Source organism: Tubulanus polymorphus, chromosome 2 (assembly GCF_964204645.1).
Source record: "Tubulanus polymorphus chromosome 2, tnTubPoly1.2, whole genome shotgun sequence".
Classification (NCBI taxonomy): Eukaryota; Metazoa; Nemertea; class Palaeonemertea; order Tubulaniformes; family Tubulanidae; genus Tubulanus; species Tubulanus polymorphus.
The window spans coordinates 13162714-13189905 of record NC_134026.1 but is presented as its reverse complement, the minus strand read 5'-3'; the positions used below and the strand labels follow the sequence as shown (position 1 = coordinate 13189905).

Here is a 27192-nt window from a genome sequence, read left to right as displayed (position 1 = left end):
TGAAGAAATATCTATAGAATCAGTGAAATGTAATTTAAAAGAATACTATTATTAAAGAATTATGAATGAAAAGAGTTTTTTAATCTGCAACTGTGTTACTGTATGAGCCTAGTGACAGGGTCAGCCACAAACATTATAAACAACGGAGCTGAGAGTTGCTGGTAGGATGTGGCTTGAACATCTCAAGTGGTGCCTCTGAACCTTTTATATAGGCTAAAAAAAATCATTAAGGGCACTTTCTAAAAAGGGGCGTTTGTTCAAACGGAGGAACCCCCCTGGCTACGGGCTTGCTGTCTATAAGGTTAAGGAATGTATGGTGGCTGATTCGGGCCATAGCCTACTTAGTCTGAATACCAGTCGTAATTGTTATTGGTTCCCTAACGTCTGACGCTAAAGTATCATATAGACAGTCAGGAACACTTTCCAAAAACGGCTTATTCTGCCAATTTCGGCGTTTTCTGCCAATAATGGCATAATCAGCCGTTTATGGATCACTCAGTTTTGAAACTTTCACAGTCGTTTATAGTCTGAATACAAGTCGATACCCGTTCCCTACAATGTCTGATGCTTAAGTATCATATAGAGGTTAACTCCTGTTAATTCCAATGCAACAACTGATTTTAGTGTCAAATCAAACCTTTGTACTAAAATAAATAAATTAGTTACCTTGTTGACTTAGAAAACGTGTTTTATAATAATATGTAATAGATGAAATCTAAGTGACGGATGCCTCGTTTGCCATTGATTTAACTGTCCAGAATGAGGCTGGTAAAACATACCTTAGGAATCATGTTGGGGTCCAAGGACCAAAGGTCAAGGTCACTTCAGGTCATTCATGTAAAACCTTGTGAACGTGATTCAAGAAGAACCGTCGATAGCAGGACCGTGATATTACGTAGTATGATTACCCCTAGGGAGAGGATGTGACCTATTGATTTTTGGGTTCAAGTACCAAAGGTCAAGGTCACTACAAGTCATTCATGTGAAAGCTTGTGAACGCCATTCAAGACGAACCGTTGATAGCAGGACCATGATATTACGTAGTATGATTATGCCGAGGGAGAGGATGTGCCCTATTGATTTTGGGGTCCAAGGACCAAAGGTCAAGGTCACTACAGGTCATTCATGTGAAACCTTGTCAAAGTCATTCAAGAAGAACCGTTGATAGCAGGACCATGATATTACGTAGTATGATTACCCCTAGGGAGAGGATGTGCCCTATTGATTCTGGGGTCCAAGGATCAAAGGTCAAGGTCACTACAGGTCATTCATGTAAAACCTTGTGAATGTGATTCAAGAAGAACCGTTGATAGCAGGACCATGATATTACGTAGTATGATTACCCCTAGGGAGAGGATGTGCCCTATTGATTCTGGGGTCCAAGGATCAAAGGTCAAGGTGACTACAGGTCATTCATGTAAAACCTTGTGAATGTGATTCAAGAAGAACCGTCGATAGCAGGACGATGATATTACGTAGTATGATTTGCCCTAGGGAGAGGATGTGCCCTATTGATTTTTGGGTCCAAGTACCAAAGGTCAAGGTCACTACAGGTCATTCATGTGAAACCTTGTGAACATCATTCAAGAAGAACCGTTGATAGCAGGACCATGATAATACGTAGTATGATTACCCCTAGGGAGAGGATGTGCCCTATTGATTCTGGGGTCCAAGGATCAAAGGTCAAGGTCACTACAGGTCATTCATGTAAAACCTTGTGAATGTGATTCAAGAAGAACCGTCGATAGCAGGACGATGATATTATGTAGTATGATTTGCCCTAGGGAGAGGATGTGCCCTATTGATTTTGGGGTCCAAGTACGAAAGTTCAAGGTCACTACAGGTCATTCATGTGAAACCTTTTGAAAGTCATTCCAGAAGAACCGTTGATAGCAGGACCATGATATTACGTAGTATGATTACATCTAGGGAGAGGATGTGCCCTATTGATTCTGGGCTCCAAGGATCAAAGGTCAAGGTCACTTCAGGTCATTCATGTGAAACCTTGTGTCGTGAATGTGATTCAGAAAGAACTGTTGATAGCAATACAATGATATTACATCGCATGATTACCCCTAGGGAGAGGATGTGCCCTATAGATTTTGGGGAAAAAGGTCAAGGTCACTAGATATCATTCATATGAAACCTTGTAAACACGATCCAAGAAGAACCATTGATAACAGAACAACGCTATTTCATAGTATGATTACCCCTGGGGAGAGGATGTGGATTAGTGATTTTGGAGTTCTAGGGTCAAAGGTCAAGGTTGGTAGACGTCTTTTGCCTAAAACCCTGTAAACTCAATTCTTAAATAACCATTCATAGCGGGAAAATGATATTTCATAGTATGGTTATCCCTGGATACACTCATTATTTTTCTATACCAAAGATTAGTGTCTTCGGGGGGCATTCATTCCCTACTGGCTATCGCGGGGGACATAGATACGTAGTATCGAATTGCCTTGTTAAACATTGGTTTAATTCTGAGAAGGGAGGAGTTGTAGTGTTTGTAGTTGTTATACGGTATCTTTGTGTAATAAGTATGACCGGAAATGGTGTGTAACTCGTGCAACGAAGTCATGTTGCCTTTTGGTTGAATAAAGCAGTTTCAGTTAGCCTATTTCTAAACCAGTGTTATCCATGGATTTGGTCCACTCGGGACTCAACAGGATTTTTGGTTCGAAGAATGAGAACCTAAGCTATTGTCAAGTTGCAGTCACGTGACAGGATCGGAAGATTTTTTTTTTTCAGATTGAGTGATACGCCTCAATGAAATAGGTCCACATACGTAATTCGCTTGTCTTAAGAATATTATAATTATCATGATAGATATATTCAAATACTCTGAATAATATAATTTTCTAAAATCATGCGTAATGAATGCCGATGTAGCGGTTGGTTCAAACTAATCATTACATCTACTTGCGCATAAATACACCATCAATGCTGAGTCTGTTAAAACGCCAGTACCCGTACGTACAGCCATACACACATTGATGCCGACACCGGCTTCCACTTCAAAAGTTAAGAACAAAATATTAGAAATATTTGTGATCCGATTTACACCAAATAAACCTTTAAAGTAAGGTATTTAGCATCGGATATTGTGCCGAAAATTCTAGATTGATACACTACATAGTTTTTCAAGTAAGCGCATTTTTAGTGTAAACCAATTATGTTGATTGACAGGCAGGCATAGCTGCGCGCCTCATTTTATCGATGACGTCAGATGTAAACAATAACATTACCACGTGCGCAATGCAAACGGAAAACAAACTGAATTTTTAGCCCACTTGGGACTTTTGTCCCAGCGGGCTATTGCGTTCACTTTTCGTCCGTTCGTCTGTCCGTCCGTAGACGGAATCCAGTTATTTTGGGAAGTTTTGAAGACGCTTCAAGGTAACGTCTTGATATTTGGGTTACACATGTAACTAACTAGACAAATCTTCAGCCCAAAAACTGGCCCTGTCAGAATCAAGATGGCCGACTGGCAGCCATTGTTGTTCGCCAAAATCAGCACTTTTTACACATTTTTGAACTTTTTGAGGGAAATTTTGAAGACGCTTCGATCAATTACCTCGATCTTTCGGATATATGTGAATCCCCCCAGGGCCCATCAGCATAACAAAAATTAGGTCGATCAGACTCAAGATGGCCGTCCTATGACCTTTTTAGTGCCCAAAAATGTTAATTTTGGCCCGAATTCCGAGTCCTGTAGCTTCCTACTGGTTTGCCATTTCTCATTGCAATTTGTGATGGGTATTCTTTGGAAAGGGATGTTTTATACCTAAGACAGGTATTTTTCATCAGCCAATTAGGACGCAATTGGCGGCCGTCTTGGTGTCACCAGTACTCATTTGTAAGTGGAAAAAAATTTTTCCACATTATATTGATACCTAAGCGTATTTTGCTACCACAATCAATTAGAAACTTGTAGCTCATAATGTGTTCTATGATTGTGGTGAGTTTCGAGGTAATTGGATTTCGTAAGGACATTAGTTTTTCTATATGGTCACCAGGGGGCGTTGAATAGTAGAATAACTTAGTATTTCCTTATTATATTGGTACCTAGGCATATTTTGTTACCATGATCAATTGCAAAGTTGTAGTTCATGGCATGTTCTATGATTGTGGTGAGTTTCGAGGTCATTGGGTTTTGAATATGGTCACCAGGGGGCGTTGAATAGTAGAATAACTTAGTATTTCCATATTAAATTGGTAACGAGGCATATTTTGTTATCACAATCAATTACAAAATCGTAGCTGCTGACATGTCCTATGATTGTGGTGAGTTTCAAGGTCATTAGTTTTTTAGCCCACTTGGGACTTTAGTCCCAGCGGGCTATTGCGTTCACTTTTCGTCCGGTCCGTCGTCCGTCCGTCCGTCCGTAGACGGAATCCAGTTATTTTGGGAAGTTTTGAAGATGCTTCAAGTTAATGTCTTGATATTTGGTTTTTACATGTATCTACCCTAGACACATCTTCAGCCCAAAAACTGGCCCTGTCAGATTCAAGATGGCCGGCTGGCAGCCATTGTTGTTCGCCAAAATCAGCACTTTTTACACATTTTTGAAGTTTTTGAGGGAAATTTTGAAGACGCTTTGATCAATTACCTTGGTCTTTCGGATATATGTGAATCCCCCCCAGGGCCCTTTAACATAACAAAAATTGGGTCGGTCGGACTCAAGATGGCCGTCCTATGACCTTTTTAGTGCCCAAAAATGTTAATTTTGGCCCGAATTCTGAGTCCTGTAGCTTCCTACTGGTTTGCCATTTCTCATTGCAATTTGTGATGGGTATTTTATGGAAAGGGATGTTTTATACCTGAGACAGGTATTTTTCATCAGCCAATTATGACGCAATTGGCGGTCATCTTTGTGTCACCAGTACTCATTCGTAAGTGGGAAAAAGTTTTTCCACATTATATTGATACCTAAGCGTATTTTGCTACCACAATCAATTAGAAAGTTGTAGCTAATAACGTGTTCTATGATTGTGGTGAGTTTCAAGGTAATTGGATTTCGTATATGGCCACCAGGGGGCGTTGAATAATACAATATCTTAGCATTTCTTTATTATATTCGTACCTATGCATATTTTGTAACCACAATCAATTGGAAAGTTGTAGCTCATGACATCACCTATGATTGTTGCAAGTTTTTAGGACATTAGTTTTTCTATATGGTCACCAGGGGCGTTGAATAGTAGAATAACTTAGTATTTCCTTATTATATTGGTACCTAGGCATATTTTGTTACCATGATCAATTGCAAAGTTGTAGTTCATGACATGTTCTATGATTGTGGTGAGTTTCGAGGTCATTGGGTTTTGAATATGGTCACCAGGGGGCGTTGAATAGTAGAATGACTTAGTATTTCCATATTAAATTGGTAACGAGGCATATTTTGTTATCACAATCAATTACAAAATCGTAGCTGCTGACGTGTTCTATGATTGTGGTGAGTTTCAAGGTCGTTGGTTTTTGTAAATGGTCACCAGGGGGCGTTGAATATTAAAATTGTTAGATTGTTGAGCATTTGAAACCACTTCCCAAGTGGGCATGGTGTCCCTGGACCCCTAGTGTATATGGTCACCAGGGGGCGTTGAATATTGAAATTGTTAGATTGTTGAGCATTTGGAACCACTTCCCAAGTGGGCATGGTGTCCCTGGACCCCTATTTCTACTTAATATTTCCATATTAAATTGGTAACGAGGCGTATTTTGTTATCACAATCAATTACAAAATCGTAGCATATGACATGTTCTATTATTGTGGTGAGTTTCAAGGTCATTGGTTTTTGTATATGGTCACCAGGGGTATTGAATATTGAAATTGTTAGATTGTTGAGCACTTGAAACCACTCCCCAAGTGGGCATGGTGTCCCTGGACCCCTAGTTTTAAACAAAGTTCTCTAATGGAATATCAATTTCTTTTCATAATTTGCCTTTCCTTTATGTGATTGATAATTTGTACATCAGACTTTGCTTCTTCGAACCCCAGGACTTTGAAGTCCTCTTGTCTAAATTGCTGAATGCTTTCTGCTCTGGTTTTAAGATCAATTCAAATTCAATCTTGAATACATCAAAATTAGTCAAATAAATTTTCATTTTATTGAAAGAAATTCTACTGAACACAGATTTTGAAATGAATGATGTGTTTGTTGATTTATCCAGGCGAAATAATTACAGCAAAATCAACTGACGATCAACAAGGTGAAGTTTTCATTTATCTTCGGATAATTTGTCTACCCCTGATGATACAAGCATTTTGGCTACTCCTTTTGAAACCTCAACTCGCGCCAATTAGTCAGCCACGGTAGATTTTCATGCCATCTGACCTCTTTCCACCTCTTATTGAGCAATCAAATGTAAGAATTACACAGTTATGTAATATACGTAATAGAGGAGTGAAAGAAAGTATAATAGGTTTCTTAGGAGACCAATTTAAATCTTGCGTTTTTCGTGAAACATCTATCATTCCTGTTTCGTAGCGCATAAACACGGACCGTTAAGCCATGTGGAATTGGTATTATGAGGGCTATTCAGTTTACTCCAAAACAAGCCTCTGATAAACTTTAAAAAGCTTCATATCTAGGGTATGTCGTAGGACTCATGATGCCCATGAATTATCATCCCATAATAACAATGAATCCGATTCTGCATGTACGTTAGCACGACTGATTACTAATCCAAATATTTTTAATCCAAATTTTTTTGCGCGTAAGTTACGACTTTGACTGCCGATAACAAAAAAGCTTGATTTGAAACAAACACTTGTACACTGTGGTTTAAATATATTCCCACCAGCTGCAAGAATCAGCAAAGGAAATGAAGACCGTAGTGACCAGTTCATTCCGCGAGTAACTGCTGGAAAGGAAGTAATCGAAATAGATAGTCATATACATGAGTGTAAACCAGCCCCTTACTAACTACTTAGGCTTTCCACTGGCTCTGTACACTACATTAAGGGACTAAATCTATTCTTGGCGTATCCCCCAAAAAAGCTAGGCATTAAGTAGGTAGCCAACAATGATCATTGCTTCGCGGAGTACTCATTTGCTACCATATGTACTTATATCATAGCACCACCCAGTGGAAAAGTGACCTTAACTGCAGTTAGAGCAAGTAATCATGTCTAACATTCCCTGATTAATGGATTCTCACCTTAAATTACATAAACTCTGCTGTCATTGTCATCGATCTGGGTCATCAAGTGAAGGTGGAAGTAAAATTCCATATGAAAATCCCTACCATTTCTGTCCGTATTACATTTATTTGAGCCAGGAATCTCCAGGAAATGTAGCCAATGTAAATTGATTTACGAATAGAATTAATCAATTGACTCATTTTAGGGATAATAGTTCGTTAAAGTCCTAAAACTCACCACAAATTTGCGATGAATTTAAGCCGATAATGATTTCAACCATCCGCCATGTTGTTTCATTAATAAGACACTTGTTGTGCACCGGCTGTATATTGTTCACGGTAAATGACGGATGCGGACTCATTGTAAGTCTAAATCTGTGGTTGAGTTTGACGCTCAAGGTCGTCCCGTAATTTGTAGGATTTTCGGGACGTACTTTTATAAAATGGATGACAATGCTTTGTGTTATTCTTGTCGCTGTTTAGACCCGGTAATTACATGGAATTAATTCATAATAAATTACTATGTGCACAAATTCGAAATGGTCAGACGCTGAGTTATATTCTGTCAGAATTAAAAATGACGTTTATAAGCTGTTAGTAGTGGAACCTGAGAGGAGATACATTTTATGAAAAACATTTGTCTGAAAAGTGGAATCACGAGAATTACAATACGGTTTCTGCGAAGCAGCAGAAACCTTAAATAGTGAAATAACGAAAATTTTCATGCAGGACGCAGCCATCCAGAAGGGCTAGTGATAAACTGATACATGTAGCTTAATTCCATAGGCCAATCAAAAATCTTCCAATTAACAAATAAAGTTTCATTACAAATTCTATGATGAAGTAGAATTTAGAAAATAAAGTCTCATCTCACTGCTATAATAGTTTTTATTCATGATAAAATTGTTTGATAAAAAAAAACTTTCATTTTAACACCACTTTGCTGCAATCATACAAGCGTGCTAGTTAGCAGCTTTATATATGAACAGCATGTATGTACTGTATCACTCACACTACTGCTAAACCAGTAGTTTAGCAGTAGTCGGAAGTCGTTCTTCGTTATTTTATTTTCCAGTAAGCCCAAAAATTTCTTTCGGTCGGCACCATTTTGACAGGCTCAGTCTGAAACTTTTTTTTGGCCTTATTTTGCTCAGGTGATTACTTATACACAGAGCCATATATATATATTGTCACCTATATTCGCACACACACGGCATACTGTTGACGCGCGTTTATGTACTAGCACTGCGGTATTTTGCCTCTGTGAGGTGATGAAACTAAGTAACAAAATAGTTCTAAATAGATTATTGGTAGTAAATATAACCTCGGCTTATTAGCTGAAAAATACGGTAATGCTTAAATCTTCCAGCATATACTTGTAGAGCTGACATCTCAGCAATCTCCAAGAGGCATTCTGTTATTTCCGACAGAGCATTCATGCCAAGCAATCCTGTGGTCGTACTTCGGCGAATGTATAAAAACTGGCTTTGGAACCGTTCTGACTGCAGCGGCGAGAGCGATGATTATCTGAAAGATTTTTTTCTACACCATGTTTCCAGCCCACTTGGGACTTTAGTCCCAGCCGGCCATTGCGTTCACTTTTCGTCCGTCCGTCCGTCCGTCCGTAGACGGAATCCAGTTATTTTGGGAAGTTTTGAAGGTGCTTCAAGGTAATGTCTTGATATTTGGTTTATACATGTATCTATCCTAGACACATCTTCAGGCCAAAAACTGGCCCTGTCAGATTCAAGATGGCTGACTGGCAGCCATTGTTCGCCAAAATCAGCACTTTTTACACAAGTTTTTCGAGGGAAATTTTGAAGACGCTTTATCAATAACCTTGATTGTTTGTGTATATTTGTACTCCCCAAGGACCCATCAACATAAGAAAAATTGGGTCGATCGGACTCAAGATGGCCGTCCTATGACCTTTTTAGTGGCCAAAAATGTAAATTTTGGCCCAAATTCTGAGTATTTCCTTATTAATTTGGTAACGAAGCATATTTCGTTATCTCAATCATTTACAAAATCATAGCTGCTGACATATTCTATGATTGCGGTGAGTTTCAAGGTCATTGGTTTTTGTATATGGTCACTAGGGGGCATTGAATATTGAAATTGTTAGATTTTTGAGCATTTGAAACCACTTCCCAAGTGGGCATGGTGTCCCTGGACCTCTAGTTTAAAGAAATTCAAAGCAAATTCGCCGTGGCAAAATCAGAACCTGTCAAAAGCCACCAATTGGCCGTAAGATTAGGAATTTGCTTCCAACGTGCCTGAAAAATCAATTTTTTTGCCAGATATAAACTATAAAAGACCAATGGTCTTGTAGCTCACCTGACCATCGACTAATAGGCAGTAGGTCTATATACACATTGCCTTCATTTCAAACCTTCAAAGGAGCCATAAAAATCACAATATTAATGGCAACTCTGTTTCAATAGTCACATATGTTTTTCGATGATAATATTCATATCAAAAGATAACGCAGGAGCTAGGCCTAATCATATTGGAAGGTTTGTATTACAATATTAGTTGAAACTTCCTGCTTTGATGAGTCGAGGTGGTGATTCATTCTTCGGGTACCAGTATCTGTAAAACAATGCTTTAGATCGATAAAGTGAAAATTAAATTCCATTGAATTACAGCAATCACATCGTAATAGACAGAGGATTTGATATTCTGTTCATCCCGTACTAACATCTTGCTGTAGTAGATTTTCAGGGCATTTAGGACCAATGACAATCTTTATTCATAGAATATCTTACCTTTGTTGAGCAGAAATGCCGTGTAAACACGTGTGAATAAACCAGGAAATGCGCGGTAGTGTGCGATGTCTCTAGTGTATGGAGACGCATCGGGGTCATTCACAAATGTAATCAAAGAAACTCTAAACTATCGATCTGTTGAAACAAAATATCAACATTGCGACTGAAATATTATGAAATAAGTTAAAACCTCGATCTCGATTAATTCGAATCCACCATTCGGCGCATTCTGTCCACACTTGAATTTTTAAAATGTTCCTAATAGGCTACCATATTTTACAATAGTTAAAGGTCAAACCACGTTATTAGAGAGTTAGGTGCGAGTGGAACCCCTGCGTTTAGACAGGCCTGTGAATAAATCTAGATGTTTTTTTCAGCAAAAATTTGGGAAAATGTTTGAACAACACCCAAAACTTTATAGTACTAGCGGTCTGGGTATATTTTGATTTCACAGAAACGCATGTAGGCCTATACAAAAAGAATGGCAATTTGCTTCAATTTTGGCATATTTTCGATTATTTCACAAAAACATGCGTCCGGAATTATATGAAATTTTCAGAACGTAAAGTAGATACTATATGACACCTCTGATGAAAAATCAGATCTCAGGACCATGTAGATGAAAGTGTGCCTACCATTTTACTGAAATTTTTCGCGATAGGCAAATGAATTGGATGCATCACATCATCAGCTAGTGGAAGCAAAAGTGAACCATAGGTTCGCTAATGAGGTGCAAAAACAGTATCAATGTTGTCTAAAAATCATCTAAAATTGGAATTTGGATGCTCCTCATATTTCAGGATAAGATTTAATACCTCGGAACTTACTTCGGCAAACGTCGGCAGTGTTCGGCTGTCCAAGTATTTGCAGGTAGATTTATGCACTACAGAGATAGGAATGTTGTGAATTTGCAAAAATCAACTTTAATATCAAAATGGGAACTCATATTGGGAATTCATGTTGCACAAAATGAACCTAATGCACATTTTAGACCAAAATTCTTTTTTGTGCATTTTCTGATCTATTCGAGGTTTTATCAACACCTTTCAAATTACAGGTATCTTGTCCTGGGACGTGGCTTGCAAACAAGGATGAATGTTACTTAAGGGTGTGCATCTTTGGACAACATAAACGTACCCCACTAGAAGACTCCACCTTTCCCATGCCATTCTACACTGACATGAAATTTGAAAAGGTATTTTGGACAGCAATAGATCCAGCTGATGTGATGGATAAAATTGCAGGTAAGTTGCTTAGTTGGTTATTTTGATATGTAATCAGCTATGATTGCTACCTTTAGACTGATACTATGGTAGTCATAGCTAGGATCATCGATAGAGGCAAATGACCCTCTATCCATGATCTTAGCTATGACTACCATAGCCTGTTGTACTTCTCAAAGTCGTGTTCCCAAAATTGTGAAGGGGGATGTACTGAGGATTTTTGGAGTAATTTTAAGTGCATTGTTATGTTATCAAGTGGTCTTTGCCGTAATCAAAACTACCACTTAATAGTAGTGCCTGTCATATGAACTTCATTCATTCATTGAAGCATCACACACACACAGAACACAGTTTCAGTGGCTAACGTGTGAACTATACCATTATGGAAAATAGGGTGGTAAGGATCTGTCTGGGTGGTTACACTATGCTTTGTAGGGAAGGTAGATATGGCCCATGCGCTATCAGCCATCAGCCACGCATTTTATTATTGAAACAAATCGTTACATTGAAATAACCTAAAATAAGAACACTCTAATGTTCAAATAATCAATTTATATTCACAATTCCTCAAAGAATTTTTCAGGATTTGGGGAAAATAGGACCACTTATGGCTGGAGGTGAATGTCCGTTTAACGGTAGTCATTTAAAGATGTCACTACGTTTTGTCACGAATTGATAATGCATGTTTGACATGGTATAACATAAAAACAACTGCGACGGGAAATAAACGAATTACATTACAGAGAAGCAAATTACCAAGTGCTTCATGGCAGTACCTGAGTTTAACCACATTTATTCATTTCATATTAGATAAAAGCTCCGATTCGAAGAGGTTAAATTTTAGAAATTTAACGAAAATGTCGGTTAGATTTTCTTCACACAAGCATACATATTAAGCTTCATCACGCTACTTGCTTAAAGATAAACGCTTGAGATTGTCACTATAAACGTTTTGTCCGGATCGTATGTATTGGGCATTCAACATATACACATTACATTCAACACGTGGATACAATCAATGAGCACTAATCCGGTAATTCACTATCAGAAACAACAGATTCTAATGATTAATTACCAACAGTGGTAAAGACTCTCAACTACAATAGCCGCGATCACACGGACACGATTTGGCCCGGGCCAAATTGACACGGTTCAGGTTCGGGCCAAATTTGGCCCGTGCGTAATTAGAGAGCGCGTTCACACAGAAACCATTCACTCGATACTAAACAATGCTCAAACAAAGCAAAGTGGATCATTTCCGGTGTCAGTTGCAATTCAAACGCAATCATTTTTCTGGTGCTAAAATTTGGCTAGGGCCTGGTCCGACGTTTTTGGTCAGGCCAATTTTGGGCCAAACAGGCTCGGGCCCATTTGGCACCCATGTGAACAGTTGCTCCGGGCCAAATTTGGCCCAGGCCAAAAATGCTTGTGTGATCGCGGCTTAAGAGAATTACCATAGCACTGTTTTCAAAAGTGACTTATGTTAACATGAGAAGAATGGACTGAACTTGACTTGTACACCGACTATAGCCGAATTTGGTACATTTAGTCTTCCGACATTTAGTCTTTGTACATTTAGTACCCGTCCAATTAGTCTTTTGACAATTAGTCTTCCGAACTGGGACATTGGGAGGTACAGTATATGTGGAAGCCTGGAACCTTGGGTTTAGCATCATTATCTTAAAATGCTGATCATATGGCTAAATTTTCTTCACAATTTTCTTGTTACCAAAAATGTATCTGAGGACAACGATAGATGCAGAATTTGAAAAGCTAGCTAGAACTAATAGTATCAGTTCTCAATCATTCTGGGTTATTGATAAATGAGTCTAGATTAAAGGGAACTAATTCATTGATTAATGAGTTATTCTTTAATCTAATGAAACAATACATATGAATAGGCCAATGAGTACTAATGATTTCAGTTCACATGTAAGGTTATTGTTGAAAGAGGCTGCATTAAAAAGAACTAATTCATTAATTCATGAGTTATTCTTTAATCTAAGGAAGCAATACATATAGCCTGGTAAATGGCTTTCATTAACCTCTTCGCTTAAATGGCTTTCATTAACCTCTTCGCTACCATAGGTAATGTAACGCCCCTCACCAGAGCATTTTCCCATATTTAGACATATTTTCGTGTTTGTATTTAGATCTCAGAAAATACTAATAATCACCCCTACAAACCATATATATTTGTGAAGCTAAGGTCCTCAGCTATCAGATGGTATTGTTTAGAATCAAATCGATTAAATCAGAAATTGATCACCAATAATTATTGATCGATTTTTTGATCGATTTGTGGATCGATCAATGGATTTTGATCGAATAACTTGTAATGATCCATTTCCAGTAGGGATTGACTGTCTACTAAATTTGGACCAGGATGACATTCTATAAAAGAAACAGCTAAAAAATATGCACGTGCCTTCTTGTTTCGCGCGCGAAGTGGTGCATGTTGTCACTCAAGCATGAATTCAATTTGATTGAGTTCAGTATTTGAGGCACTGATTCGCCATCTATGAGTAAATAGTGTAATTAAATTGAAGCAGACGATCATTTGGTACATCTATACACCAGCGGCGTAGTGACTCACCACACCAGCAATTGTAGTAAATGAATATATTTGCGACGTAAATATACATCACGCATGGTAGCGAAGAGGTTAATAACTTTATTGATAAATAGATCTCTAATATAACAGAAAGTTATATGGCTAGCAAGTGCAAATCATGTTATCATTTTTTATCGACTTTTGCTTTAGCGAAGTCCATTTTGTTATCGCATATGAAACTTTCTTCCTTTGGTACAAAATGACACCCAAACGAGGCTTATTTTTTCTTCGGAACTTTTAAAACATTCATTGCAGTGATAAAAGCTCTAACCCTATTCAATTTCATCAGAACCCGTTGCTTATTTATCGATTTAGTTATTTATTTGTTGTTGGAATTACATTTGTTTCGGTAGAACACATTCCCTTTTACGTATATTCGTGATCAACACACGTGCGTGACACATATACTCGCTGCAGTGTGGTGTCTTGATCTGTGCATGTATATGAAAAGCACACCTCGCGTGTGGCCTAGTTAAAGTTTTCTTGGAAACTGCAAATGATTTAACTACCAGGGCCAAATTCAGTTTTTGTAGCTAGTTGACTAGTTGTCGATACTGATAACCGAATGCCCTTGATTTTCGAACTATTTCCGGAATATTGTTCCGACTAACGGACATTCGGTTTCGTTTAGTTCGACTAAAGTCGATAACTGAAGGTGGCCCTAGGTTCGTCGCAGCCGGCTGTGAAAAGCAGTGAAGTTTATAGAAGGGCAGTAAAATTGGGAAAGAGGGGAGTGAAGCTTGGAAATTGTTCAAATTACAAAAATAAATTGTTTAATAAACGTCGTACACAGTGCATAGAAATCGTCATACCAGGAACGTGGAGAGTGTCTATTTGAGTCATTGGGGGAAAACCCACTACCATGTATTTTCATGATGAATCATCATGTATTTGTGTGTGATGGAGATCATATCAATAGACAGATTTTCATGAAAACTTCTGAATTCAATCAAGGGGATATCTAAGGCTGTTTTGATTACTCGGCGCTCAGATTTTCTGAAAATCTGCCAAAAACTTCATGCCGAAGTTAGGTATGCATTTCCATTCATAATTTGAGAAAAGACATTTTTTCTTGATATTTTCTGTCATTATTTTCGATGTAATTGTCCGTAAAAAGTCAATTTTCTCCCATCATCTGAACTCAATCATTAGTGTAGTATGCAAACATGGATCTTTTTCATGACTGGACGGATTGTGATTTGATAAGAGTTCATGGTGTAATCTAGGCCTACTTGAAAAAGCTAGGCATGGGCATGTTGTACTTTGCCATGCATCAAATAAAGTTTGAATGAATTTGATTTAATTGATTCAGCACACGCCACAGATTTTACCGATTACAGTAAATTCAATCATCATTGTCGACTATAAATATTTGATGAAACACAATTATACTTGCCTTGGAGCTTGAATTCAAACACTGGACTGTTCGAACTAAGAAATTAAACATGAAAATTGACTAAAAACAGCAAAAACATCCTTGAAATAATTGCAAATGGCGCCGTGCATGCCTGCATTCTCATTCCCTGTCCTTTGCTAGCTGTCGTGAATGGTTTGAATCCCGTAAATACCTGATAATTTTTCGAAGTCTGTTTTGAATGAATATATTTTTTAAAAAACTCAACAGCAAATGCGAAAATATATAATAACCTTATTTTATTAATTTAGCCTAATGAAAATACAAACTAGGAATGGACGTACTAGGTTTTTTGCACAGTAGGCGCAGCATAAAATCTAAACGTACGTGTTGAAAATGTTGAAATAATGAGTACAGTTATGGAAATATTTTTATTCCAAAATGGACTGACAAAAATGCAGATGTTCAGAATTTGGAATCAACATTGGAATGGTTCATATCCGAAGTGATCACATGTACAATCACACGTGTTGCAGATTGGAATAACTGATGTTAATCACATGTGTTATTCTATGACATGTTTGATCCCAGCGGTTACACATGTCTTCTGTGTTGTTGAGCCAATCACATGTGTGAATCAAACATGTATTTCTCAATCACACATGTATTTCACATCACACGTGTGATCATGTGTTATTCACACATGTCATAGGCTCACACAGATCACACGTGTGATGGCAGGAATCACATGTGTTTTTTGTGTCTTTCACACCTTTCACACATGTAATGTGTGTTATTCACTCGCATAACATATATGAATTTTTTGTAAGGGTTGTAAAATCTGTAAATTGCTACTAGTCCTACAATCATTATCCAATCTTGACGAAACTTGGTAGATACTATGGGCCAAGAGCTAGAAAGTTATTAAGCCGTTCTCCTCATTCAATCTCTAGGGGCCCTGTACAGGTGGCGCTTTTAAAATCGTTAAATTGCTTAAATTGTCCTAAAATTATAATCTGATCTTGATTAAATTTAGTTTATGGGGCCATTTTCCTAATTTGACCTCTAGGAGGTGCTGTACTGCTTGTAAAACCTTTAAATCGCTACTTGTTTTACAATTATTATCCAATGACAAAATTACAAAATTCGTTATTTAGATATTATGGGCTAAAGGCCTTGAATTTATATAGCCCTTCAGGCCTCACAGCGACACTATATTTACTATATATACTACATTTTCTTCGACCCATCACTAATTTTACTATATCACTATATTTTCTATATTTTTAGGCAAGCCGTTGGCCTATTACTATACAAATGGAGCAAATTTGAGACTGGTTTCCAGAGTAAAGGCTCTTTGACTGCAACTGAGCATATATTCATACAAATCATTCATTAAAGCATTATCCATTCTCCAACCCCTATGAAGCTGAATTTTGGAATAGGGCTTCGTTAGAATTTATATGAGCTTTTTTGTGAAAATCTGATGGCCAAAACATCTGTTTTAAAAAGCCAATCAGAAAGCAAAGACTCCTCTATGATTGGCTTAGCCTCAGAGATCAGCAGGTGCTCACGTGAACCCGCGGTATCGTATACCGTTTTACTCCCGGGCTTCATTTTAAGATGTAAAATTGTATTTCAATATCGATTTCTTTGAAATCTTTAGTTGATTTGGTTTTTGGGAGGAATATTTTTATTTGAACTACAGAAAATATCATTGACAAATGTGCAAAAGCCGGGAAAAGTAGCTTTTTCTCAAATCGGATGGATGACCTTGATATGCTAATTAGCCATGTGCTCAAACTGCAAATTCAATCAAATTTTATTCTGCAAAAAATATATCCAATTCAATTTTACTTTATTGAACAAGGAAAAACAGCAAAACCAATTCAATTTTGTTTAATTGAGCAAATTTCAGAAAATTCAATTGTATTCAGCATTCAAATCATTAAGACCAAAGGGAAAAGATTTATCTGAGGTATTTGTTCCTGCCAGCTCCAGTCGCTGTCTGTGCAAAACACGATTGAATTGTGTAAATTATTTGCCTGGGATTGACTTGTATGTGCTGGGAGTGTATTTGGACAAAGTTTACCCACAATGCATCATTTGCCATTTTATGAAAAGCTGACAGGCTGGCCATAGTGCCCCTTGGGGCTCTTGTTGCAAATTTGTACTATATTTACTATATTCTTTTTTGGGCGGGCACAAATCTCAAAAAACAGTTCCAAATCTGCTTCTGATGTAACACTTACTTGCTTTTACAGGCATATCATATGTCTTGTATTTAGCATCTTACATTTTGTTTCTTTTCATGTGGTTGTGTGACTTTATTGTGAGAGGCTTTGCTAGGCCAAGGTGACCACACCCGATACCTGTGCATCTCAACCATGTGCAGGACCATAACCATAAGCTGCACTGGTATTCACTTGTGTGGAACCTACTCAATACAGTCATACTCCACATTGGATGGCATGATGAGAGACAGTGGAGAGGACACAAAATCGGTTTGGCTAGTAGCATTATGCCTCCAATCATACTGAATTGCTCTGATTTTCACTTGGCATCATTCTAAAATGATACAATATTTTCACTCTATTTTTGCTGTTCTTCCACTATATTTACTATTGAATTTTTTCGAATCCTGCCTGAGCCGTTTTCCAAATTAATTCGACCTCGAGGGCTGCTGTACAGGTCACGCTTGTTAAAATCTTTTACAGATACCCTCACCTTGCAAAATCTTAGTGAAACATGATGTTAAATGTTTCCTGGTAATTAATTCTTGTAAATTTTATATTGTTTCTCTCTCTGAATTTTAGGGGACCCTGTCTATTTTGAGTTGATTCAGGTAGACCTCCCAGCGACTGGTACAGTTTTAGCCACATATGAGGTGAATGCGAGGGACTTTTTATATCCATTCCCTCACCTTGCTCCTGGTTTGTCTCAAGATAGGAATGCACTCATGCAGAAAACTGATGACTTTCCGGTAGGCCCTAACTTTTTATACAATTATGCAACCATTTCATCTAGCTGTTATAATGAATCGGAAATGATTGTTTTTAGTGGCTTGATGTCATCTAGCAGGCTTCGTAGAGGAGCAGCTGTGTTAACCTGGTGTAAAATCGAATATGGGCTTTGACCTCGTTGTTGAGTTAAAAGTGATGAAATTTACCATTAGGCCAAAAAAAAAATAGTCTGTTTCTGGTCAGGCCCTTCTGCACAAAATGATGCGGTGATGCGGTTTTTTTTCTTTTTTAAAAAAAATATTCCTACATTTGAATATCGAGTGTGATGGATTAGTCGACAGGAACACGTCCGAACGGATGTAGCCGGCCCTTTCAAAATTGATATCGATATCAACATGCTTTTGGTTTTCATTCACAATCAGACAATAGCAATGAATTTATAGATGGACTAAACTTTCGCATTTTACTTCCGCGTTTGACGCCATCGGTGACTAGTTGGGGCTAGCGCGCGGTGTGTGAATTTCGGAGCCGATTTTTGTTTCAGAAAAAATTTTGACGCGGGGGTTAGATCGACGCGCGCGCTTACCAGAACCAGAATACATTTTTTGTTTGGCCTTATCTACGACATAAACCACCAGGGTCGCCATCTCAATTATCCATGATGCATCTGTTTTACTCATGATCGTCTATACCATACAGAAAGGCAGGAAACACTCCTATCTTCGTAATGCTTAAATCTGCCAACAAATATCGGGACAGCTGTATGGGGGCGCGTTGCATCATGGGTAAATTCATTATGAAGCATGGTGGATTATTGAAGTAGGAATAACATATCGCTGGTGCATTATTAATTATTTATCCATTATCAAAGCCCATATTCAAATGCCTGTGGTAGAATGAATACAACAAGACAAGTAGTACTTTAAAGGTTGACTATTTTATTTGACACACAAGCTTTCGCTACTTACGATAGGTAAAACACAATATCCGTGTTGACGCGATGAGGAGAGAATCCCACAATGATAATAAAAAGTCCGAAAATGAAACTTCGAGATAGTAGTTTATTCAACGTTTCGACTATATCCTAATAGTCATCTTCAGGAATAATGAGATACTACAGAAATTATGAGATATATATACAATCCAGGGACAAAGAGACTAATTCAAGTAATCAGAGATGATACAAACTAAAGGAAAATTAACGTAGAAACAGTTACACGCTAAAATAGATTAAAGGGAAGCAAACTAAGGGGTGATTATAAACAACAATAGTGAGTATAAATATAAATGAAACTTAAAGTCAGTAGTAAAAAGAAAGACAAACTAGGGGGCACTTAAATTAAAACAAAGGTGAATACAAGTTAAGTCAGAGACGAAATTGATGAGAGAACAAATAACAAATAATCAAAGGGGAAATCAAGTGTTGAGTTTAACCAGTTTACAGAGGAATTTTGATATAAGTTTATTATGGGGTGAAAAACCATTGTTAAGGTTTACAACGTTGTTCGAATTTTCAATAATTAATGCAGATTCCAAAATATGTCTTCTAGTTTTATCGCTGCAAGGGTAAACTAATTCAGCATTAGCAAAATCAAAATTGTGTGAAGTCTGAAAAACATGACTAGCAACTCCGCTTTCAGGTTTAAAGTTTTTTACATCTAATTTATGCTCTTTTATGCGTTGATTAAGATTCCGACCTGTTTCTCCTATATATACTTTGTCGCAAACTTTACAAGGTATTTTATAAATTCCACAGTTTAGGGATTCGGTTTTCGGTTTGTTGTTAATCAATATGTTACTAAGTTTATTATTGTATTTAAAGATGAGTTGTTTATTTAGTGACCGAAGAGAAACTTTAGAATTCTCGAGGAAAGGTACATACGGTACAATGATAGGCTGTTTATCGGTAGCCAACGTAGGAGTTCTAAGGTTGTTATTTCTAAAATGCGTAGTACGAGCTTTAAGTAGAGCTTTTTTCAATAGGAAATCGGGGTAGGCAAGTTTTTTGAGAGATTGGTTAATATGGTGAATTTCATCGGGTAGAAATGAGGGGTCGCAAATTCTCAAAGCGCGAAGAAATAATCCTTGAGCTAAACCGAGTTTAATATCCGGAGAAGTAAAAGAGAAGTAATGGAGGTAGGATTCAGCGTTGGTAGGTTTCCTATAAACCGCGAATTTCAAAAAGGATCCACAGTTAAAAATCAAAACATCCAGAAAAGGTATTTTACTATTAGATTCCCATTCATACGTAAAAGCCAGAGACGGGTAAAGGGAGTTTAAATATATAAGAAAGTTATCAACATTGAAGTCAAAGGGAACCAAAGCCAGAACATCGTCAACATATCTGAGCCAGATTTTAGGGTGAATATCAGTGTAAAGAGGCAATATTTCAGATTCAACATGTTCTAGGAATAAATTAGCTAGAATAGGACTTAGAGGATTTCCCATAGCGATACCGAATGTCTGCTCGTAAAAACAATTGTTGAATTCAAAAAAGGAGTCCGTCGTACAAATAGAGATAAGGTCGATGATACAATCCGTAGGAATGCCGAAGTTAATGTTAAGTGATGGTAATCTGCGTTTTAAGAAATCAAGAGTAGGTCCAAGAGGAACATTGGTAAAAAGGGAAGTAACATCAAATGATATAAATTTGTCGTTGCCAGGGATAATATTCTTAATACGTTCAAGTAAGTGTTGATTATGGCGAAGGTGCGACGGAGAGAACGAACCGAGCACCGGAGATAACTGTTTCGCGAGAAATTTAGATAACCGGTATGTAGGAGAATTACAATTGGAGACTATAGGGCGCAGTGGAACATTATCTTTATGAATTTTAGGCAATCCATAGATATATGGTAAAGAGGGAAGACGTGAATGGAACTTATTCAGAGTTTCTTTAGCGGAGGGGAAACGTTTAATAATATCCGAAAGACTTCTGTTGAAATTAGCTTGCATACGAGGAAGAGGATTCGATTTAAGTTTCTTATAAACACCAGGATTATCCAAGAGAGATTGCATTTTAACATTATAATTATCCAGATCTAAAATCACAATCTTGCCACCTTTATCAGCCTTAGATATTTTAATAGTCTTTAACTTCCGTAGTTCTTGGAGGGCGAGCCGAAATCGACGAGGTAGATATTCAAAAAGGTTCCTGTTGAGTTGATCGCATATAGCCTGTAGATTCATGAATATAAAGTTATAGTCCAAACTGTTCGGAGATGATTTGCGATATTCCAATTGGGTGACAAAGTCTAAAACATGTTTATCTTGATGAGGAAGAGAAAAATTCAAACCGTAGCCGAGAAGTTGACACTGAGTAGAAGATAACGTGGTTGAAGACAAATTTACTATGTTTTCGGTGTTGCTAAATCTAGTCCAAGGGCTGGAATCAATGAGTTTATTCAGTTGGTTGGTAAGATCCACGGACTTTCTGTGCTGATGATATTTTCCAGAGCCTTGAACAATAGTGGAGAGCGATTTCCAGAGGAATAGGTCCGGTACGTGTGACTTCAAATAATTTTGAGATTGACGGAATTTATAGAACTGATAGTTACAGTCTTCCTTAGCACGATCTATAGCGAATTTGAGTTGCTTGTTAGCTTCGGGTGGAAACGCAGAGCTGGAGTCGTATTTCCAAATCCAAGAAAGTGATCGCGGAACCACTTTTTCGGCATAACACTCCTGAAGGAACTTGACTTTACTTTTAGCAGTCCTGGATTTGATATAGCATTTCTCATAATTTCGGAAGCTAGCGACGAGGTACGGGAACGTGAAGAAGAAGAATTTTAATACGATATTTCGATCCGTGGGTAGCATGATCACGATAGGTAAAACACAATATCCGTGTTGACGCGATGAGGAGAGAATCCCACAATGATAATAAAAAGTCCGAAAATGAAACTTCGAGATAGTAGTTTATTCAACGTTTCGACTATATCCTAATAGTCATCTTCAGGAATAATGAGATACTACAGAAATTATGAGATATATATACAATCCAGGGACAAAGAGACTAATTCAAGTAATCAGAGATGATACAAACTAAAGGAAAATTAACGTAGAAACAGTTACACGCTAAAATAGATTAAAGGGAAGCAAACTAAGGGGTGATTATAAACAACAATAGTGAAATTAAATACAATAATAAACTTAGTAACATATTGATTAACAACAAACCGAAAACCGAATCCCTAAACTGTGGAATTTATAAAATACCTTGTAAAGTTTGCGACAAAGTATATATAGGAGAAACAGGTCGGAATAATGAGATACTACAGAAATTATGAGATATATATACAATCCAGGGACAAAGAGACTAATTCAAGTAATCAGAGATGATACAAACTAAAGGAAAATTAACGTAGAAACAGTTACACGCTAAAATAGATTAAAGGGAAGCAAACTAAGGGGTGATTATAAACAACAATAGTGAAATTAAATACAATAATAAACTTAGTAACATATTGATTAACAACAAACCGAAAACCGAATCCCTAAACTGTGGAATTTATAAAATACCTTGTAAAGTTTGCGACAAAGTATATATAGGAGAAACAGGTCGGAATCTTAATCAACGCATAAAAGAGCATAAATTAGATGTAAAAAACTTTAAACCTGAAAGCGGAGTTGCTAGTCATGTTTTTCAGACTTCACACAATTTTGATTTTGCTAATGCTGAATTAGTTTACCCTTGCAGCGATAAAACTAGAAGACATATTTTGGAATCTGCATTAATTATTGAAAATTCGAACAACGTTGTAAACCTTAACAATGGTTTTTCACCCCATAATAAACTTATATCAAAATTCCTCTGTAAACTGGTTAAACTCAACACTTGATTTCCCCTTTGATTATTTGTTATTTGTTCTCTCATCAATTTCGTCTCTGACTTAACTTGTATTCACCTTTGTTTTAATTTAAGTGCCCCCTAGTTTGTCTTTCTTTTTACTACTGACTTTAAGTTTCATTTATATTTATACTCACTATTGTTGTTTATAATCACCCCTTAGTTTGCTTCCCTTTAATCTATTTTAGCGTGTAACTGTTTCTACGTTAATTTTCCTTTAGTTTGTATCATCTCTGATTACTTGAATTAGTCTCTTTGTCCCTGGATTGTATATATATCTCATAATTTCTGTAGTATCTCATTATTCCTGAAGATGACTATTAGGATATAGTCGAAACGTTGAATAAACTACTATCTCGAAGTTTCATTTTCGGACTTTTTATTATCATTGTGGGATTCTCTCCTCTTTCGCTACTTAGTGTGTACTCATCAGGTGAATGAGTACATGTATAATCAAAGGAAAAACAACAGGCAGACTAACACTAATTAGAGAGAACTGAGTGAGCATGGGCATAAGTTTATGTTTACAAATAAATTAATGAGTGACATAGGCCTAATAATTTATTACTAAGTAAGTGAACAGATATATACAGGCCCTTATTAGGGAGGCCACCTCCATTGAAATCTCCCAAAATTACCAGAAGCCAAAAATTTAGATAGAGTAAGAAAATCTAAATACTCACAGACCATTTGCAGCTTTATTTCATGAATTATTTCATTAACAAACATGACCTATAATCTTTATTGCATGACTTTTCCAATAACTTAAAAATTGCCAAATTGTCCTAGATGAAACTAGCTTTACCCTTTAACCCTTAACTTGCCATAGGCGACTGTAGTCGACACACTGGGAAACTGTTCTCCAGGGGTCAAATTTATGGCAGAGCGCAGTAAGAAATATTAAACTTATTCTGCAACGACGATGCAAGTGCCGAAGGTGCGAAGCCATTGCGGGTGGTTTGGGGGTCCTCTCCCAAGAAAATTTTTTAATTTAACGCCTCCTCAGAGTGTCTGAGACAGAAAACCACACTGGAATTCGTGAAAAGTCACATATATGGTTTTAATGCTGGATGCCAAATATCACAATATATCTATCGACGAAAACTGGGCGAGAGCACCCACTAGCTTCACACTTTAAGAAAAGGATTCTCACAAATATTACGGCACACAAACTTGGATACACAAAACTTGTGGGGGGCATACTATATTCACTACGTCGTCCGTCCGTCTGTCCGCAGTGGTTTCCGTGCCCTAGCACCCAAACCCTTTGACAAATTTTCCTGAAATTTAACAACTGTGTTGTACTAGATGAGGTTAGTAACTGATTAGATTTTGGATCCTGTAGGTCCAAGGTCAAGGTCACAGGAAGTCATTTTGTAAATTTCATTTCTGGGCTCAAACTCATAAACGGTTTAAGATAACTAGGTGAAATTTAATGGATGAGTTATGCTAGACACTGTGGGTAACTGATTAGATTTTGGGACCTGTAGGTCCAAGGTCAAGGTCACAGGATGCCATTTTGTAAATTTAATTTCCGGGCTCTAACTCTTAAACGATTTGATATAACTCAGTGAAATTCTATGGATGGGTTATCCCAGAGACCGTGTGCTAACTGATTAGATTTTGGAACCTGTAGGTTTAAGGTCAAGGTCACCAGGTGCCGTTTTGTATTTTTAATTTCCGGGCTCTAACTCATGAACGATTTAAGATAACTTGCTGAAATTTTATGGATGGGTTACCCTAGAGACCTACAGTGACTGCTTAGATATCGGGTCGTGTAGGTCTAAGGTCAAGGTCACCAGAAGTTATTTTGCTATTTTCATTTCCAGGCTATTACTCATAAATGGTTTAAGATAACTTGGTGAAATTAAATTGATGGATTGTCCTAGAGTAAATAGATAACTGATTAGATGTTGGGTCCTGTAGGTCAAAGGTCAAGGTCACCAGAAGTTGTTTTGGAATTTTCATTTCCGGGCTCTAATTCATTGATTGTTTACGATTACTACGTAAAATAATTAATGAATTAATCTTGTGACTATAAGTAGGCCTAACTGATTCAATTTTGAGTAGTGTAGGTGAAAGTTCAATGTCACAGCTCGAAGAAGTGAGTAACTGATATAAGTCCTGATCGAGTTTACAGGCTAGCATTAATGTTAGTGACTATATGATATGCCTTCAATAATTTTAATGGTTGCATATTTCCAGAATTGTCACACAACGAATGCTCTATACATTAACTCATGGAGTATTTCCTTATTCAAACTATTCCTGTTGAGTTACTTTACTCTATTTTTGATGATCAAATATTCGTTCACTATTCGACTATTCCTATTGAGTTACTTTACTCTATTTTTGCTGATGATGTATTTGTTCACTATTGAATACCTAAGCTGCTTCATATACAATTCAATATATCCTCATGGTGTACTTTACTCTCAGGCGTTTCACCTGATGTGGGGGCGTCAGTCGTCACCAGCGACATTCTAGTTATTATCTGAGAGACTTTTATTCTGCCAAGTGACGCTATGTCTGTGAATTTAATACCTAGTAAGACGAAAGAGATACGCGCTTTCCACTGCATATCGTCGCTGTTTTCAATAACCGACGTATCTCCAAAAAATTGATTTTTAGCCCACTTGGGACTTTAGTCCCAGCAAGCTATTGCGTTCACTTTTCATCCGTCGTCTGTCCGTTCGTCCGTCCGTAGAGGGAATCCAGTTATTTTGGGAAGTTCTGAAGACGCTTCAAGGTAATGTCTTGATATTTGGTTTATACATGTATCTACCCTAGATACATCTTCAGCCCAAAAACTGGCTCAGTCAGATTCAAGATGGCTGACTGGCAGCCATTGTTGTTTGCCAAAATCAGCACTTTTTACACATTTTCGAAGTTTTCGAGGGAAATTTTGAAGACGCTTTGATCAATTACCTTGATCTTTCGTTTATATTTGAATCTACCAAGGGCCCATCAGCATAAAAAAAATTGGGTCGATCTGACTGAAGATGGCCATCCTATGACCTTTTTAGTGCCCTAAAATGTCAATTTTGGCCAGAATTGTAGGTCCTGTAGCTTCCTACTGGTTTGCCATTTCTCATTGCAATTTGTGATGGGTATTCTTTGAAAAGGATGTTTTATACCTGAGAAATGGTATTTTTGATCAGCCAATTATGACGCAATTGGCGGTCATCTTGGTGTCATCAGTACTCATTCGTAGGTGGGAAAAGTTTTTCCACATTAAATTGATGCCTAAGCATATTGTGTTGCTCTATTCAATTGGAAAGTTGTAGCCCATAACGTGTTCTATGTTTTGGGTGAGTTTCAAGGTCATTGGTTTTTGTATGTGGCCACCAGGGGGCGTTGAATAATACAATAACTTAGTATTTCTATATTATATTTGTACCTATGCATATTTTGTTACCACAATCAATTGCAAGGTTGAAGCTCATGACATCTTCCATGATTTTGGTGAGTTTTAAGGACATTAGTTATTCTATATGGTCACCAGTGGGCTTGAATAGTAAAATAACTTAGTATTTCCTTATTAGATTTGTACCTAGGCATATTTTGTTACCATGAAGTTCATGACATGTACTACGATTGTGGTGATTTGCATATGGTCACCAGGGGGCGTTGAATAGTAGAATAACTTAGTATTTCGATATTAAATTGGTAACGAGGCATATTTTGTTATCACAATCAATTACAAAATCATAGCTGCTGACATGTTCCATGATTTTGGTGGGTTTCAAGGTCATTGGTTTTTGTATATGGTCACTAGGGGGCGTTATGTTAGATTGTTGAGCATTTGAAACCACTTCCCAAGTGGGCATGGTGTCCCTGGACCCCTAGTTCACAAATGGCCTTTGAAAATCGGGAAAAGTTTGGTAGCTCGATGGGTATAGACATTCATGTCATCTCAACCTTATATTTGGCCAAAATCGAGAGGTTTACCTTAATTATCATATGGTGTTATTGTTTTTCAATTTTCCAAAATTATGGGGCCAAATTTCTGATTTTCACCAGATACGACACCTTATCCTGTTAGATACGCCGGTAAGTGAAAAATAAAACTGCCTGTTTTTGTAGATACGTCTCTCTATCAAACACACAATATATGCATTTAGATATGAATAATGACTCATACTTCGAATTTTTTAGCAAATTATAACTCAATGAGTAAACAATATTTCAATTTGATAGCAATTGTTCACATATATTAACAATCTTTAACTTACTATTGTTAACCCTGTTTAGCAATGATGAGGTTAACTACA

The 27192-nt window shown here is 37.2% G+C and overlaps 1 protein-coding gene across 9 annotated transcripts in view; it reads left to right on the top strand.

The window, feature by feature from the left end:
- LOC141900776 (spermatogenesis-associated protein 6-like) overlaps nt 1-27192 on the top strand; it is a 159375-nt gene that overhangs the window by 23120 nt on the left and 109063 nt on the right. For 8 of the 9 annotated variants that reach the window (XR_012618768.1, XR_012618769.1, XR_012618767.1 and 5 more), the window contains exons 2-4: nt 10716-10785; nt 10973-11159; nt 17923-18089. Coding sequence is in view for 6 of the 9 variants with exons in the window: in XM_074787809.1 (XP_074643910.1) it covers nt 10716-10785; nt 10973-11159; nt 17923-18089 (424 nt within the window). In the remaining 3 variants the exon portion in view is untranslated. The remainder of the gene's footprint in view (nt 1-10715; nt 10786-10972; nt 11160-17922; nt 18090-27192) is intronic. The other variant, XM_074787808.1, reaches the window with a different exon arrangement.